The sequence below is a fragment of the Chlorocebus sabaeus genome, chromosome 22, assembly GCF_047675955.1.
Source record: "Chlorocebus sabaeus isolate Y175 chromosome 22, mChlSab1.0.hap1, whole genome shotgun sequence".
NCBI lineage: Eukaryota > Metazoa > Chordata > Mammalia > Primates > Cercopithecidae > Chlorocebus > Chlorocebus sabaeus.
Window position 1 is genome coordinate 94199037 of NC_132925.1, and position 19111 is coordinate 94218147.

Consider the following 19111-nt stretch of genomic DNA (forward strand, 5'->3'; position numbering starts at 1 on the left):
CCTCATTCTGTTGCCTAGGCTGGAATGCAGTGGTATGATCATGGCTCACTGCAGCTTTGACCTCCTGGGCTCACATGATCCTCCCACATCAGCCTCCCCGGTACCTGGAACTATAGGCATGCACCCCCACGCCCAGATAATTTTTGTATTTTTCGTAGAGACAAAGTTTCACCATGTTGCCCAGGCTGGTCTTGAATCTCTGAGCTCAAGCAATCCCCCTGCCTCAGCTCCCAAAGCGCCGGGATTACAAAGTGGGTGAGCCACAGCACCCGGACTGAGGATTTCTTTTTTTTATTATTATTATTTTTATTTTTGTTTACTACAGGCGCCCGCCACTAAGCCCGACTAATTTTTTATATTTTTAGTAGAGACGGGGTTTCACCATGTTAGCCAGGATGGTCTTGATCTCCTGACCTCGTGATCCACCCGCCACAACCTCCCAAAGTGCTGAGATTACAGGCGTGAGCCACCTCGCCGGGCCTAAGAGGATTTCTGTACTAGACAAAACCGGTAAAAACAAAACCAAAAAAATGTTTTTAAAATCAAACTCTTAAGAGAGCAAAGAAGCAAAGTAAAATAGTGATGGGCTCATAGCCCATCACTATCAAGAAAGGAATAAAATATCTTGTGAAGATAATATTTTAACAGAGGAAACTGGGAGGGTATCAGCCAAGCATTGCCAGCTCAGAGAACAGGTGGCTTAGAAAGCAACAAGTAAAACAGAGCCCCCAAGAAATTCTAAAAACAGCTCGAGAATCAGAGGAACTTTCATACTGCTGTGGGAATGCTAAGCGGCACGGCCACTTTGGAAAAGTTTTTGACAGTTGCTAAAAAAGTTATACATACCTCTACTACATGATCCAGCAATTCTACTCCTAGGTAGAATTTATCCAAGAGAAATGAAAGCCTGTGTCTATTACAAACACTCATACATACAAGGTACAGTGGCTCACGCCTATAATTCCAACACTTTAGGAGGCCAAGGCAGGAGAATCACTTGAAGCCAGGAGTTCAAAACCAGCCTGGACAACATAGTGAGATCCCATATTTACAAAAGAAAAAAACAAACAACAAAAAAACCCAAAGACTTACACACCAACAATCCTAAGAGACTTATTCATAATAGCTGAACCTCAATATGGAAATGGAAAAACAAAACTAGTGGTGTATCCATACAATGTAATATTACTCAGCAGTAAAACAAAAGCACAACTGATAATGCAAAAAGCCCAACTGATAATGCAAAACAGCACAGCTGAATTTCACAGATATTATCTGAGTGAAATAAGCTAGACAAAGGAGTATTATAGTTGAGTCTCATTATTTGCAATAGTTATGTTATATAAAATTGGCAAGAATACTGAATCAGTCAATACTGAACTACTGCTTCTGGCAGAAATACAGGGTTAGGTTTCTGAAAACTTCTGACCACAACATTTTCATCAACTGATTAATATATGACCTTGTTTTTTATGTGTGTTTAATATATGACCTTGTTCTTTATGTGTGTTTCTATTTAGAGACACCTTCCTTAGTATATATTGTTGATTCATTAACATCGAATTCTCAGCCAACAGCCCTGTAGCTCATGCCTGAACAAAGCTTCTCTAATACATATTCTCGTTGTAAAGCACATCACAGTCCTCTTGCTTTTAGGAACACTAGAAAGCACTCCAGGACTATGCCTGGGGGTCATTTGAAACAGCAAAATCATCAACAAAAACCACAAAAATGCAAAAACCATGGCACTAAATAGACCATGAAAAGGACACCTGTTTACCGTATGAGCTGAAACAAGAAGGCAGAGCGTTGCCTTGTTCGACTTCCGCTGGGAAGACAGGTGTCAGGGGACTCAAACTTTTCAGCACTCTGTTATACTTGTGAATGATCACAAAAGAGCTGTGAGTATTAATTTTGGGGTTACAAATAAATTTTAGCAAATAAGCTGATTCACAAATACAGAATCTGTGGATAATGAGGATCAACTGTATATAAATACTATATGAATCCATTTATATTACATCTTAGAATGGGCAAAACTAACAAATGATTTTAAAAAATCAGAATTGTAGTTGCCCGGAGTTGAGCACTAACTGGAAAGAAGCATGAGGGAACTTTCTGCGGATGGAACTATTCTATATCTTGATAGGAATGTGGGTCACACAGGTGCATGCATCTGTCAAAACTCACCGAACTATACATTTCTCTGCATGCAAATACAGCATTTTGAAAACAATTCCTAGACATTCCTTCTATCAAGAAGTAAGAGTGTGGGAGGGCTTGTGACTGCTTAATAGAGCACAGCAGAATGATACTAAGTGACTTTCATGGCTGGGTGAGAAAAAAGTAGGCACTGGCAGGCATTGAGCCTGACCCCAAGTATCCAAGGCAGACATCAAATAGCCTGCAAACGGCCTGGCACAGTGGCTCACACCTGTTATCCCAGCACTTTGGGAGGCCAAGGTGGGAGGATCACTTGAGCCCAGGAGTTCAAGACCAGCCTGGCAACACAGCGAGACCCCGCCTCTATAAAAATTTAAAAATTAGTCAGGCATGGTGGTGTACACCTGTGGTCCCAGTTATTTGGGGAGCTGGGGTGGGAGGATTGCTAGAGCCCAGGAGGCCAAGGCTACAGTGAGCTAGCCTGGGTACAGAGTGAGAATCTGTCGAGAGAGAGAGAGAGAGAGAGAAAGAGCAAGCGAGCGAACGCAAGCCTGCAAACCATGACAGAGCTGGGCGGAAGCCATGCTAGCTTCCTCAACACCACCTCCTTTCTTCTTCCTTGCCCTCCGCACTGCCCTCCACCAACTTCACTTCCTCTGCTCTCTGGCTATAAATTTGGGCAGAGATGCTTCTCCCCACACCTCACACACCCACCATCAGGCATGGGCAACCCAGAGAGGTGGCAGCTGTGTGCTGTGGGCAGAGGAGGGGCTGCCAGCTCCAGTCCATTCATGGCTTCTAACTGACCTCTACGGCCGGCCAACAAAGGGCCTCTGTGTAAGCCCCTGCCACCTGCAAGCAAAGCCTCAGTGATGTCAGGACAAACCTCAGACAAACAGGCCTTTGCAAGCTGCCTGGAAAGCCACCTCCCAGCCTGCCCCTGCATTGGCCACAGGCCTATTGGGAGGCCCATACCCAGGAAAGGGCTCCAGAGCCTAGACAGAGGGACAGGACACAGGCATCCCAGTAGCCTGTGGCCCCTGATGAGCTAAATCCCAAACAGCCTTCCTCCCACCTCCCGGGACAGGAAACACCATCGTTCACTTCTCTACCTCCCTCAAGGGAATGGGCCATCTCTCTGGGCTTTCTGCCTGTGTCTGCTAAACTGAGTGTATTTTTTAAGGTGCTGGAAAATTGGCTCAGCTGCAACGACCACCTGCTCCATCAAGCCCTGTGCACAGAGCAGCTTCGGACCCCAGAGCCCCCATGCTTCTGTGGGAGTAGACTAGTTCTAAGGCTGCGTGGGAGCAGCCTGCCATCCCTTGCCTCAGGCATTTGGCCACAGTGGGCTCACCTGGTGGCTGGCAATCACGAAATCAGCCCCCTTGAACAAATTATGATCTTTTTGTTTAAGCATTTGTGGTTCTGAACAAATTGATTGGGCTTGGCTTTCAGATGGGACAAGGTAAAGATGCTTCCGTGCTTTCGAGAAAATGACAACAGCAAGAGAATGTATACAGCATACCACCATGTGTCACAGCCCGTTCTAAGTGCTTTGTAAGGCACAGCCCTGCCCAGCAGAAAAATATGCAAGCCACGTGCGATTTTACATTTTCAAGTACTCATATTTAGAAAGTAAAAATAGGTGAAACTAATTTTAATAATGTTTTACTTAGGTCAATATATGCATAAGTCTCATTTCAACATAGAATCAATATAAAAAATATTAATTAGCCACTCTTTTTTCCATATCAAGTCTTCAAAATCCAGATGCGCTTCAAAAGCGCATCTCAATTCAGAAAAGCCACCTGTTGAAGTGCTTCGCAGCTGCACATGGCCAGTCTCCTGTGCTGGACAACTTAGATCAGACACTAGCTAATTCAGTCCTCACAACCACACGCACATTTTACTGATGGGGAAACTGAGGCACAGGGATGTTGAACAACCTGCCCAAGGTCTCACAGCTGTTGGCAGAGCTGGAGGGTGGCAGATCCAAAGCCCACGTGCTTATGAGGTTTTTCATTCCCACCAACAGCTCCTCAAATCAAAGGCACCATGCATGCCTGCCAGCATCTCTCCCTGCTCCCTGGCAAACCTGCACAGGCCTTCGGTGAGCTGGCCCCTGGAACTCTATAAGTTTCTACCCAGAAACTTATAGACCATGGTATCCCATATAAACCATGGTATCCCAACCCTTTCTGGCCCCTCTAGTCACCACCTACCAAAGGCATCTCCGACCCATGAGAGAGCGCTTATCTGAGTAACTCTGATCAGGGTGAGGGATGTGGACAGCAGCCCAGTGCCCCTGCCTCCCTAGCACGTCAGTGTAGGATATGGAATGATGCCAGGCTGTGTGTCCCAGCTAAAGGCACTGATACTCAGGAGGAAGTCAGGGAATATTTGCTCCCCACATCTGGCCAGAGTGTTCACATATTCATTAAGAAGTCTTTTTCTTTCTTTCTTTCTTGAGACAGAGTCTTGCTCTGTTGCCCAGGCTGGAGTACAGTGGCACAATCTTGGCTCACTGCAAGCTCCGCCTCCCGGGTTCAAGTGATTCTCCTGCCTCAGCCTCCCGAGTAGCTGGGATTACAGGCATGCACCACCACACCTGGCTAATTTTTGTAGTTTTAGTAGAGATGGGGTTTCGCCATGTTGGTTAGGTTGGTCTCAATCTCCTGACCTTGTGATCCGCCCACCTCGACCTCCCAAAGTGCTGGGATTACAGGCATGAGCCACCACACCCGGCCTCATTCAGTAAGTTTCCATTGGGTACCTGCTGTGTGCCAGGCACTGCCTTGGGCCCTGGGGATACAACGGTGAACAAAACAGACAAAAACCCCACTCCCATGGAGCTCAGATACAGCAGGAGGAACTAAGCAACACCTGTTCGTGACAAAAGGAAGCCCCACTAGTCCTAATTCAGTCTCTTGTACATAGTAGGTACTCAATAATAGCTGTTGAATGAATGAGTTATCCTGGCTTGGAACTATTTTTTCTGGATGTGGTAATGCAAAGATAGTTCTGGGGCAGGGGCAAGTGAGGGCTGTGGAACCCCACAGGAAAGCCAGTGACCCACTTGGGGTTCATGCCCACAACTCCAGCTTCAGGAACTGGAGCTCCACCCACCAAGGAAACCAAGGAACCATTCAGAGCCAGGCACAGTGGCACATGCCTGTACCCCAGCTACCTGGGAGGCTGAGGCAAGAGGACTGCTTGAGCCCAAGAGCTTGAGGCTGTAGTGTACTACGATCACACCTATGAATTAAAAAAAAAAAAAAAGAGAAGAAAACATCAAGAGGCTCCCCCAGGTTATATGCTAACCGACTGAAATTCCCTTAACCTCAACATGTAGTCAAGTCTCAAGTTTACTGCAAGAGACAGGACTTCTCCAAGTTAACTGAAACTGGAGGTCCGGCACTTCTAACATTCAACTTCCACTCCATGCTTGGCCCTCCTCCCACAAGCCCTGTCACCCAAGTCCTCACCAGACAAGATCTCCCTTCAAAACTCTAACAGGTAATCAAGGTCTGGTGAAAACTGGCACAGCTACCACCAGGAACAAGTTATGGAGAAAATACGTCTGTAGCGTCCACTGTTTCTCAGCCACTACTGCCGAGCGAACAGCAGCACCGCCACCAAAATATTTCCCTTTTTTATTCTGATTGGGTAATATTATAAATACACACCACGATTCATTCATTCAGCAAATATCTCAAAACTTCTACAGACCAGGTCTTGTGCTTTCTATTTTGAATCTTATCGCTAATTCAGTGTTTGGTTTTGGTTTTATTTCTTCATTCTCCTTACTTCTTTTTTTTTTTTTTTTTTTTGAGACCGAGTCTCACTCTGTTGCCCAGGCTAGAGTGCAATGACACGATTTTGGCTCACTGCGACCTCCACCTCCCAGGTTTAAGCGATTCTCCTGCCTCAGCCCCTCGAGTAGCTGGGACCATAGGTGTGCCACCACACCCAGCTAATTTTTGTATTTTTAGTACAGGGTTTTACCATGTTGGCCAGGCTGGTCTCAAACTCTTGACCTCAAGTGATCCGCCCGCCTCAGCCTCCAAAAGTGTTGGGATTACAGGTGTGAGCCACGCGCCCAGCCTCATTCTGCTTACTTCTTAGAGACAGGGCCTCACTTGCTTTTAAACAAACTCTGTCATTGTGCACATTTTTCACACCCACCCCATCTCAGCCCTCTCCACTCTGTCAACGGGCTTCTCTGCAAGCAAATGAGGGAAAGCTTCCAAGTTCAACCAATGTACATGCCTGGGATGCCCCTGCCCATACACACATGGTGTCCGAAGCAAGTTCTCCCTAAACCACCATCACCTGCAAAGCCAAGAGTCTTCTCCCAACCAAGAGGCCTGAATCTAAACTGGCTCTGAGGCTCAATGCAAGGGAAAGGAAACAGAATTATAAGCAGCACAGGACCTCCAGTCTCCATAAGATGAAGAAACTGAGCGCAGAAAAGTGAAGCAGAAAAGTCAAGCTTACAGCCAGAAAGCCGCACAATCAGGCCTGCAATGCAATCCTTGCTGCCCACATTTAATGTAAAGATAACTGTCAGCAAATGCCCTGGAACCTCGCCATGGCCAGCAGCTGAGCTGCCCCCAATTCCATTTCTGTCTAAATTTACTACCTCACTGCATCATCAGGAAGGAATGCAAACTGAGGTAGGGGGATGGGAGGGAACAGGCGACATTTTGGCAGATGCAAAACCTCAGGGCCAGCCCTGACCATCACGCGAGCAAACGCAGCCACAACTTGGTTCTACTCTGCTGAAAGGAAATCCACCAACCCAGCTGACAGGGAGATGCAGGAGAACAGGGAAGCTGCTGTTATTGTCAGAAGGCGTTTCAGGCAACAAAAAGCAAATCTGCTCCTGCTTTACCACCTGAAATGACCGTCACATACTGGCCAGCCTGGGCCTGCTGGAATATGTGCTCACCCCCTGACTTGGGGCCTGCCTGCTAAGAGGGGTGCCTTTCCACTGGGTCCTCTAAGTACCTCGGTCACTATCCTTCCAGAACTAGCTGCAGGGCGGACTCATGCTAAATGCAAATTCCCTCCCTGGAATGACAGACAGCATCATGGCAGGCTTCCAGAACTTTTTGTATACTACAAAACATGTTTGTGGGGAGGGAGGTAAAGACCCCTGAGATGCTCCCCACCAGCTTTCAGTAACCGGGAGTAACCCATCCTCGCTCCCCAGGGACACAGCAACAGTCACACAACAAGAAAGATGAGGAAGGAACTTGGCCAAGTTTAAACTCATGGCTCTCAAAACTTAAAAATAACCTGGCTGTGGATCCTAAGAACTCCCTCTGAAACATTCAAGCAGAAAGTCTCCTGCCTTCCAGTGTGACCCTGAGACCTTGTGTCCAGTTGGTTTCCCTGTAAGGGGAAAAGTGGAAAACAAAAACTGGAGTGGATATAAATATTCGCTGGCAAGTGCTACCCTGCTGTTGCCACGCCTTGGAAATTTTGGTGACCTGTTTCATTTTAGGACAAGGTTTCTGTCCAGATTGCCGGATGGACTCTGAGGACAGTGTCAACCAAAATTTGGTTATGGGCCAGGCATGGTGGCTCACACCTGTAATCCCAGCACTTTGGGAGGCCGAGGTGGATGGATCCCTTGAGGTCAGGAGTTCGAGACCAGCCTGGTCAACATGGAAAAACCCCATCTCCACTAAAAATACAGAAATTAGCTGGCCAAGGTGGAGTGTGCCTGTAATCCCAGGTACTTGGGAAGCTGAAGCATGAGAATTGCTTGAACCTGGGAAGCAGAGGTTGCAGCGAGCTGAGATATTGCCACTGCACTCCAGCCTGGGCAACAGAGCGAGACTCAGCCTCAAAAACAAAACAAAATAAAACAAAATTTGGTTCTAGCACCTCTGCACACAGCCTGGGGTTGCTCCTGACCCCCAGACAAGGCATCTTGCTCACGCCCAAGGGAAGTATGGGTTGGCACACCCGTACCTATGTCTGCAGCACTTGGGGATGTCACACAAGCACCCCTGAGGGCATGGTCCACTTGCCCTAACCCACACCCCTTCAGAGAAACGAAAGGCAGCCCTTGTGCCTCTGAGCCTCTGGGGCTCTGTCCACTGCCCTACAGGGAGGCACTTGTGCAGGCACAGGCTCCTAGCCAGAAGAGGAAGCTGGAGACAGCCTCTCGTCGCAAGAGTGGCACCCACCTCCTCCAGTCGGCAGGCACGCCTCCACACTCTGCCTTCTTTGTTGCTCCTGGAATGGCCCTGGCTCCACCAGAGTACAAAAAGACCTCAGCCTTGAACTACCCATAGCCACAGCAGCCCCTGAAGTTTCTTCTTTGTTAGAAAGGAGAAACTTATAAGAGCTAACAGGCAGCACAGCACAGTGGTCAAAATCTCCAACTCAGCAGCCAGACTCAGCAAAGCTACTTCATAAAAGTACTAGGCAGGCCACTTAACCTCTGTGTAGCTCAGTTTCCCCGTCTGTGAAATGGGGATAATAAAGTAGGGTTGTTGGGAGGATTGAACAACTTAATACAGGTGAGAAAAGCATAAGAAGTGCTTAGAAAAGTGTCTGGCAGAGAGAAACTGCTAGACAAATTTTAGTAAAACTATCTCAGAGCCATAACCCCAGCTAAAAATCCCTTATTCCACCTTCACAGCCTAATGGGAGTCCCTCCACTCCTTCAACAGGCATCCACATAGACCACAGCACGTGGAGCACTGGGACAAAGAAGGGAGACTGGCCCAGACACTGCTGGGCCTGAGGCCACTAACCTATGACAAATGATCCAGCAATGCCCAGGGTGCCACTGGATCCCACGGAGAGGACTGGGTCATGCCAGCACAAACAAGGACAGTGAGTGCCACAGACCAGAGCTCCCAGCTGCCCCCTGCCCTAAGGATGACAAGTAATTGGAATGAGCGCCTCAAAAGGCCTGCAGGGTTGGTGATCGTCATCGTACCAGTGGCTTGCCACGTGTGGTTGTTTCCTAAAGGACACCTTTAGTCCTTTCTAATCTCACTTTAATCGGATGCACTCTTCCAAGCAAATTGGCCTCTAGCTCAGTAAATGATTCTACATTTGGCCAGAGATCCAAGAATCACAGTGCCTGATACATTCTGTATCACTAACGGGCTCAGCCACTACCTTTGTACTGGATACTTTCTGCAGTCAATCTTAATGCTGATTATTCTAAGGATGGCAGGGACATGAGTGATTCATGTTTCTTCTTTAATTGTATGTATTTTCCAGAATATCTAAGGTAAAAATGATTACCACTTACAATTGCAAATGTAACCATAACTAAAAATAAAGATTGTTTTTTAATTCTGTGAAGGTCTGGGAAGGGGCTGGGATGCCAGGCCGCTTGGCCTCTGCCTTTCCAGGCTCTCTGCCACTGCCAACAATAATGCTGCCCAGTCCCTGTTACTTGGTTAGCTGAAATCCAGGCATCTAATTATACCCAATGCCACTGTCACAGGACTTTGGGCCGGGAAGGACCCTGAGAGGTCATCTTAGCTCAACAGAGCTAGAGGGACTTGCCCAACACCACACCCTGAGCTCATGCCTGTAATCCCAGCACTTTGGGAGGCTGAGGTGGGAGATCACTTGAGGCTGGGAGTTCAAAACCAGCCTAAGCAACATGGTGAGACTCTGCCTCAGTTTTTTAAAAGAATGCACACAGGCTGCCCAATGTCTAAAGGACTGGGCATCCCCATATCCCAGGGTGTGCATCTGCAGGGCCAGACAGATTGGAGTCTTCAATGTCACTGCGAAATGTTACCAGCAGAATCAGAAATTTACTTCCATGTCACTGGAAACCTGGATTCAGCTGGTTCAAATTATGGCACATCTCCAAAAGGCATTCTGGTGGCAGTCCCCAGGTCATCACATCTAGTCATGCCAGTCACTCAGACACAACCACATGGCTATTGACCTTCTGTCACTTTCTTCCCCTTCAGCACTTGGTTTGGGTTTAATGAAATGCCTGATATGGGAGGAGGCTGGTTAGCCAGTGCCTCTGGGAAACACAGGCAGACCTCTGTCCTGGAATTCTGGAGGGGCTGCTTTATTACAAGACTAGCCCATGTCGTTTCCTTTTATGTAAAAAATGCTCAATTTTTAAATCTAGGCTAGAATTAAGCACCATATTTCAAGCATCTATTGCTAATAAAGTCTGATAAACAGTAATTAAAAAGTCATGAAGGGCCAGGTGCGGTGGCTCACACCTGTAATCCCAGCACTTTGGGAGGCAGAGGCAGGCGGATCACCTGAGGTCAAGAGCTCAAGACCAGCCTGGCCAACATGGCAAAACCCCGTCTCTACTGCAAATACAAAAATTAGCCAAGCATGGTGGTGTGCGCCTGTAATCCCAGCTATTCAGGAGGCTGAGGCGGGAGAATTGCACGAACCCGGGGCGGCGGTGGCTGCGGTAAGCCAAGATCGCACCACTGCACTCCAGCCTGGGTGACAGAGCAAGACTCCATCCCAATTGAAAAAAAAAAAAAAAGGCCGGGCACGGTGGCTCACACCTGTAATCACAGCACTTTGGGAGGCCAAGGTGGGTGGATCACGAGGTCAGGAGATCAAGACCATCCTTGCTAACACGGTGAAACCCCATCTCTATTAAAAATACAAAAAATTAGCCAGGCGTGGTGGCAGGTACCTGTAGTCCCAGCTACTTGGGAGGCTGAGGCAGAAGAATGGCGCAAACCCAGGAGGCGGAGCTTGTAGTGAGCTGAGATTGCGCCACTGCACTCTAGCCTGGGCTACACAGTGAGACTCCATCTCAAAAAAAAAAAAAAGGTCATGAAGATGAGGAGCAGCTCAGTGTGCAAGAGACTGTCAGATGGAAGGGCATCTGTAGTCATATAGACAGGACACGTAGACATGCAGATAGGACATCTGTAGTCATGCAAATAGGACATGTAGGTATGTAGATAGGACATCCACATGTTCCTTGCTTGGACTGCTCATTTAACCCTGTTCATTGCCAGGAAAGTAAAATCAGGAGAGACAGGCTCCCTGGCCCTGGTCAGGGCAGGGCCATTCTCAGGAGGAGTCACACCTGTTTTCAGGCTCCCAGGCTAAGGTGGGTCTGCCACTGCAGTTTTCTGGGTTAGGATACTGCTGAAAGGACATCCACCAAGGACAGAAAGACTAAACACAATGCCAACCTTTCCTCTCTCCCTGCTGGTGAGGAGCAGGCCTGTCCATTCACTTCCTGGGTACAGGAGACCCTGGAACCTGCTTATTCTTGCCTTTCCCACCCCTTTGGTCGTAACGAAGTCTGTCAGAGCCTTCTCCCCAAGTGAGGAGAATGTGGCTCTCTCCTGGTTAGCTTTAGCAGTGACGGATCACCCAGGCCCACCCACAGCAGGGAGGGTGAGCACAGGGGCTTCAGGTCCAGGGGACACAAAAGTCCACAGTCCAGGCTGGGTGCAGTGGTTCACGCCTGTAATCTCAGCACTTTGGGAGGCCAAGGCGGGTGGATCATGAGGTCAGGAGATCGAGACCATCCTGGCTAACACGGTGAAACCCCATCTCTACTAAAAACATATATATAAAAAATTAGCCAGGCGTGGTGGCGGGCATCTGTAATCCCAGCTACCTGGGAGGCTGAGGCAGGAGAATGGCGTGAACCCAGGAGGCAGAGCTTGCAGTGAGCCAAGATCGTGCCACTGCACTCCATCCTGGGCAACAGAGTAAGACTGTCTCAAAAAAAAAAAAAAAAAAAAAAAAAAAAAAAAGGGTCCACAGCCTGAAATGTGGGGGAAGGAGGCATGGAAAAGGCAAGCAGCCCACAAATGCTCCCTACAGCACTTGAGTGTAGAGTGAATCTGGAGGGGCAATAGAAGGCATCCACTCACACGTGAAAGACCACCTGGTCCCACCATGCAAGTGGTCAGGCAGAAGGAAAATCCCAACTGGTGTGGGAGCACCACTACTGGTACCCACGTGGTCTTCAGCAAGTCACTTAACCTCTCTGGTCTCAGTTTCTCAACTGTAAACAAAGAATGGTGCCCACATCAAAACTAAGTGTGCAGGTTAAATGCCAATAATGTCCACAAAGCACTGAACCCCAGTGCCCGGCACACCACCAGCACTTGACACATGGTAGCTATTATTAGAACCATAATGCCCAAGTCACCCACTCCTACCTACCCTGAGAAGAGGGGGCTGTGGTGATGCTGCAAAGGCCCTTCAATGGAGAGGACAGGGGAGGGCACAGCTTCTGGGGTGCAGCAGGCAGGTGGCCCTCCTGTCAGCCCCTGGGGAGACTGCCCCAGCTGCACAGAGCTGCCTTGCCCAGAGTTACCATCTTCCTGGGCAGCCCACAGCCAACAGCTGATCCCCGAGGGAGTGTGAAGGCTGGGCCGTGTCAGGCCAACTAGGATGACCCTAAAGGACTTTTCCAGCTCCCAGGCTCCCTGTGGGGTCAGGCCCCAGCAGCTCAGCTCTCTTCTAGCCATTCCTGATTCCTTCTCCACTTTACACAGGTGGGGACCGCAAAAGCACCTTTTAATAAGCCCTTGTATGGTAAACTCTGTCTCAGTCAGCTTCCCAGGAAACCCAGCCTATGACAGGTGGTTTATTTGTGGGTTTTTTTGTTTTTGTTTTTGTTTTGAGACAGGGTCTTGCTCTGTCACCCAGGCTGGAGTGCAGTGGCATGATCATGGCTCACTGCAGCCTCACCCTCCTGGGCTCAAGCAATCTTCCCACCTCAACCTCCCAAGTAGCTGGGACTACAGGTGTGCACCACCATGCCTGGCTAATTTTTGTGTTTTTTGTAGAGATGGGGTCTCACTATGTTGCACAAGCTGGTCTTAAATTCCTGGGCTCAAACAATTCTCCTGCCTCAGTCTCTTGAGTCGCTGGGATTACAGGTGTGAGCCACCACACCCAGCTTGTGTCCTTTTTCCTTAGAAAGGGAGAGGACCAGTGTGAGGAAGATAGGTGGATCACATGGAGGAGACGGTGGGGCACAACTAACAAAGGCATGGTGCCCTCTGCACCCCACCTCTGCAGTGTCCGCAGTGGTACTAAAACAGAAGCCACACTGCACTAGGTGGTATAGGCCAGGAGCAACGCCTAGAAGACCAAAAACCCAACGCCATGGACAGAGAGACACAAAGAGGCCACGGCGGCGTGGCTGGAGGAGGAAGTAGGCCCAGCAGAACAGGGAAAGAGACACACCTCTGTAGGATCTTATTTTATTAAACCCACAAAGACCAGCCATGGAAAGTGCCAGGAGAGTTTCCGTGCCACGTTAATCAGTAACTGGAAACTGGGCATCTTGAGACTCTAAGGGCTTATAGAGGTGGCAAGAGGGATTCACAAACTCTTTCCACAAAGTCAAATACCCAAAGGGACACCTTTGACCTAGGAAGGGACCAGGCTAACCCAAACATCTACTTTGCTTTGCTTTTGGCCTGAGTGGCATCGCCTGTCACAGGGACTTCTGTCACTCTGACTCTCACTGCCAAGCGCTCTGCACCATTAATCATTCTTCTATTTGGAAGTGGAATCTAACCATTATTTAACAAATGTAGCATGTTGGGTAGACAAAATCTTTCCAGTAATACCAGATGTAGGGGAGGGAAAAGTATCTGTGGGGGTGAGCCCCTCAGTTGTCCAGCCTCCTCAGGCTACTGACAAGGGAGGAGCAGTCTGGAGGAGCACGCGGTCTGTTCAAGGTCCCCACACAGGGGACTTGCTCAAAGACTGCCATTGCTCAGACCGAAAGACTTCCTCCTCTGCCCCAAGGGAGGTCATGAAGAGCAGAAAGAAGCTCTGCCACCAAAGCAGGCATGGGGCAAACCCTCTCCTACACAGTTGGCAGCTCGGCCCTGGCATGAGTGCTGCAGGGAGCAACCAAGCCACACCTAAAGGACACAAACCACGCAGCCCCACAGTCCCACTCCTGGGAGCTGATCTTGCAGCTACGCCTGTCCTTTGTAGATGGGTACATTCCAAAGGCCCATCAGTGAGGGCTGCTTAAGTGACCTTAGGTGACCTGGGCACATCGCACAGCAGCCACGTATAGCCAACTCAACACATGCTGATGTAGAGCCACTGCGGAGACGCTGTGCAGTGGAACAGCATGCCACCACTGGGGCTGGCAGAAACACATATGCTCATTACACCCAGGACACTCGACCAGACAGGCTGGGAAAAAGTTTATACAAAAAATGAATAAAATACACGATTCCATTTTTAAATGAAATTTCAGAATAGGTAATGCCACAGAGACAGAATGCACATCGGTTGTTGCCAGGAGCTGGGGGAGATGGGGGGAAACAGGGAGCAATTGGGTTAGGGGTATGGGGTTTCCTTTTGGGTTGATGAAAACATTTTGGAACTAGACAGAGGTGTTCATTGTACAACACTGTGAATGTATTAATATTAAACAACACTGAATTGTTCACTTCAAAATGGTTAATTTACCTTATGTGAATTTCATCTCAATTAAAAATAAAAAATAAAATAAATAAATAAAATAGGCCTCCAAATCTCTGCTTGGGAGACAGTTTGGCAATGCTGGTTAGATGCGTGAGCCCTGAGGCTGAACTAAACTGTCAAGCTCAAGCCCCAGCAGCACCCAATATGACCTGTGACACCGCTGGTAATTTAATCTCCCTGAGCTTCCATTTCCTCATCAGTAAAATGGGCATAATGGCAAAACCAGCTTCCGATGATGCTGTGACCAGTCAATTCAATAGTCAGCACCAAGCGTTCAGTACGGTGTCCAGCACAGACCAGGCCTGCAGGGCCTCTGTGCTTGCTGTCTGCCCTGCCACGAACACCATTTCCCTGGGAAAACACACAGTCCAGTCTCCTGCCTGCCTTTGCTCAAATGCATCTTCTTGGTGGGACATTCCCTGATCACCCAATTTAAAACTGGAAATCTCTCTGCCACCCCCAGCCCCAGGGCTCCATTCCCTTTCTCTACCTTGATTCTCTCCCTAGTACTTGCTTATTTACTTCATTCACTCCCTGCCTCCTTCTACTACATTGTCTGCTCCAGGCAGGCAGAGGTTCCTGTCTGTCCTGTTCACTATGTATCCCCAAGACCTGGAACAGAGCATGGCCTCAAGATAGGTGCTCAATAAATTTTAATATATGCTGAATGGATGAGTAGCATTAGCTAATACCGATGCTCTGATGCACCACATAAACTTGCATCCCAAGATAAATAAAACTGCTGTTTGTGTTGTCCAATGAGCTTGAAATGTACAACTAAACAAAAGTTTAAATTAAAAGACCCACAGTATTTCCAGCTAACTATTACTCCCAAACGTGGGAATGTGCTGAGGAGAAAAGAGTTCACGGTGAGATGCTGCCATGTGCTTTAAAAAATAAACCAGTAGGCCGGGCACAGTGGCTCACACCTGTAATCCCAGCACTTTGGGAGGCTGAGGCAAGAGGATCACTTGAGCCCAGGAGAACAGCCTGGGCAACCTAGAGAGGATGCCCCCACCTCCATGCCCCCTTCGTCCCCCGCTTCCTCCTAAGTAGTCCTAGCTACTCAGGAGGCTGAGGTAGGAAGATGCCTTGAGTCCAGGAGGTCTAGGCTGCACTGCACTCCAGCCTGGGCAACAAGGCAAGACCTTGTCTCAAAATAAATAAATAAATAAAAATAAAGTTAAAAAAAAAGTAAGCCGTAAACAGTTACCCTGACCTCAGCCTGCTGAGTATGGGGTGAGAACTGGCTCCCCACGAGGTTCTCATGAGAAGTAAAACACAATGCTACCATAAGCTGCACACATCCAGCAGCCCAGTGCCTCAGACCCTGGTCCCTCAAAGGACCTTGGGACACTTGTTCGTTCACGGAGAACAAGGGTAGGCTGACAGCAGTAAGCCAGCTGTCTTCCTCTCCCAGAGCCTTCCCTGTCCCTGCCCTCCATTCGGCAGAGCTGCTACCCCAGCAGAACGCAGGCTATGGGGAACACGTGAGCTCAATTATCCAAAGTTAAAAAATGAAAAACCCCTCCGATTCTCCACGAATAGGCTGTCTTTCTAGTTAGCTCTCCTATGAGACAACTAATCATTACTCAACAGAAAGATGCAGCTACCACTAAACCCTGTGCAAAGAAAAAAAGTTGAAGCTAGCAGTCTCCAAGAGTTTGTGGTTTTAAAACAGAGAATAAAACAAAACTTGCAAGTTTGAGTAAAACCAAGAAGACACATTTTCCATCCTAGTTTGAGCCATGGCTGTGGTGCTACCTGGCTGTTGGCTGTTACCTGGGGGTGGGCTGGGTTAGGAGGCTCATGGTGCAGCAGGGCTCAAATCTCGCTACACAGCAGGGTCACAGCTTGCTGGGTCCCATCCCACAGTTTCTGATTCAATAGGTCTGGGGTGGGGCCCAAGAATTTCCATTTCTAATCAGTTTCCAGGCAAAGGGATGCTCCTGATCCAGGGACTACACTTAACCACTGCTCTGGCCAGGGGCGGTGGCTTACGCCTGTAATCCCAGGACTTTGGGAGGCCGAGGCGGGCGGATCACGAGGTCAGGAGATTGAGAACATCCTGTCTAGCGCAGTGAAACCCGTTCTCTACTAAAATAAATAAATAAATACAAAAAATTAGCCAGGTATGGTGACACGTGCCTGCAGTCCCAGCTACTCAAGAGGCTGAGGCAGGAGAATTGCTTGAACCCAGGAGGCGGAGATTGCAGTGAGCCAAGATTGCACCACTGCACTCTAGCCTGGGCTACAGAACGAGACTCCATCTCAAAAAAAAAACCAAAAAAACCCACTGCTCTACAAGTCTTTCATGGTAGTGTTTGACCTGCCTCAACTGCACACAAGTACCCACCTACACACAGACACACACACACGGCAGTCAAGAGCACCTGCCTCAAATCACTGGTCCCTCAAACAGCCAGAACAACCAGATCTGCCCAACCAACTACAGACTGAATGCCCAGGGGTACCTTCCCCCTGAGAAAGCTGGTCTCATTCAAGTCCTGCATGAGCCTGTCACTGCAACAGGCTCTAAAGTCACACCCAAAACCCCTGAAATCCAAAGTCGCAGCATTTCTCTTTTCTGAGAGCAGTCACGAGCGATCCCACCCTGCTGCACACTTCACACATGGGTAACCCCAGCTGCAAGGTCCGCTTTCTGCCCCAGCATGCTTTCAAGTTTCTGAATCAGAAAAAGCAGCTGAAAGAGGAAGCCCAAAACAAAAAACAGAAAAATAAAAAAACAGGCCACTGAAGGAGAGGTAGCTACAGCCTACAGCATCCCTTGTAGGAAGCATGTTCCCCAACCTCAAGAACCCTATCACCCCACCATAGGCAACTCCACCAGCCTCTCACTCACCAAAGTAATCGGCCTTCGGGTGAGCATCCATCTCTCGCTCCAGACGCTGGGTGAGGGCTTCTAATTTCAACTCAGCAGCAGAAGGTCTCAGTTCAGGACCTGGGACCAGGGGCTGGCAGGGCAGCCTCACCCTAGGGGAACTTGGGCTCTCCAGGAGCACAGGCCCCAGGCTACCATCAGAAGACCAGCCCAGGGTACCCTCTTTACAAGATAACTCAGGCAGGGTGGACATCACTGGATGGACAAGACTGGTGGGGCTGAGCTTGGGACCAGTGCCAAGGTCTGTGCAGCCAGGCTTCGGCCCCAGCCCAGGGACCGCACCTGGCTGTGAACTGTCCAGGCCAGCTGGCGAGGATGACGGGGCAGAACTGGAAAGGTAAGATTTGGGCCCATCCTGGAACCAAGGTTGGGGGGCCACATTGGGTTTGGACATCACACCTGAAACCTCACCCCCCAGCCCCGAGTTTGATCTTGGAAGACCTCCTTGCCTGGGGCAGCTCAGGGCCAGGGGTGCTGACACAGAAGGGGTCCTGGGCTGAGCAGGCCCCAGAGCTGGTGCTCCATTCTCCAAGTTTGGGGAAGGCAGGCCAGAGCTCACCCGCTGGGAGGAGGCAGTGGACCAAAGGCCTGTTGGCTTCTCGCTGCTGCGGCCACCAATGCCACTATCCTGACCACCGAGGCTACCCTCAGATGATTTGCTGGAGCTCAGGGAGAGCTGTCGCTGGTTTAGGGGATGGTCCCCACAGGGTTTGGGCAGTGGTGGGTCACTCCCCAGGGAGCTAGGCCACCCACTCCCTACACTCAGGCCGATGCTGGGGGACACTCCTGGTTTGTCACCCCACTTTGGGCTTGCCAAGGAGAGGTTGTCGTAATAGTCTCCGTGAGTGAGGCAGGAAGGATCCTCACAGGGGCCTGGCTGGTGCAAAGCAGACATCTCAGAAGTCGCCCGGCTCTCCCTGGAACCACAGTCCTGGCTGCCATGCCTTGTGCCATGCAGGTATGGCGTGGATCTCTGCTCCTGCGGTGGGTACGGGGGCTGCCCAGCAGCGAAGGTGGTGACTGCCCCAGGCGCCCCTGTCGAGGCAGCAAGAGGAGGCTTGGCAGCACCATCCACAGTCAGCTTGCTGCCCACACCAACTTCCCGACGGGTGTGTGGGCCCAGGCGGCCCCCTCCATTGACAGGGCCTCTGCTTCCCCTGGGCAGGGTCTCCTCCTGCAGGAGCTGCTGCTGCTGCTGGAGGTGGATTTTGGCCATCTTGGTGGCGAACACCCTGCGAGTTTCCTCAAACTCGGGATTGTTGCCTGCACCCTTGTCCACTCGGAAGAGCCCATCCTTGGAGGCCTCATACATGTTCAGGTCCTCGATGAATTTACTGGCCTCCAGGCCCAGGTCGTCATACTTATCCATGCTGCAGACAGGTGTCCCGGCCTAGCCCAGGTGCCGTGTGTGTGTGTGTGTGTGTGTGTGTGTGTGTGTGTGTGTGTGTGGAGGGCGGCGGGGAGATGCTGGCGAAGGGTCGGGGCTCAAGTCCGACCCAGTACAGGTAAAGACTTCCACCTGCCTAGCATGAAGGGCATGACCCCAGGACTTAAGAGTTCAGCCGAAGTTGAGACCTCAACGCC

At 49.6% G+C, this 19111-nt stretch overlaps 1 protein-coding gene across 1 annotated transcript in view; it reads right to left on the reverse strand.

The window, feature by feature from the left end:
- LIMD1 (LIM domain containing 1) overlaps nucleotides 1-18896 on the reverse strand; it is an 85419-nt gene extending 66523 nt beyond the window's left edge. The window contains exon 1 of the mRNA XM_007983926.3: nucleotides 17489-18896. Within this exon, the coding sequence (XP_007982117.2) occupies nucleotides 17489-18896 (1408 nt within the window). The remainder of the gene's footprint in view (nucleotides 1-17488) is intronic.
- Nucleotides 18897-19111: the final 215 nt, after the last annotated feature.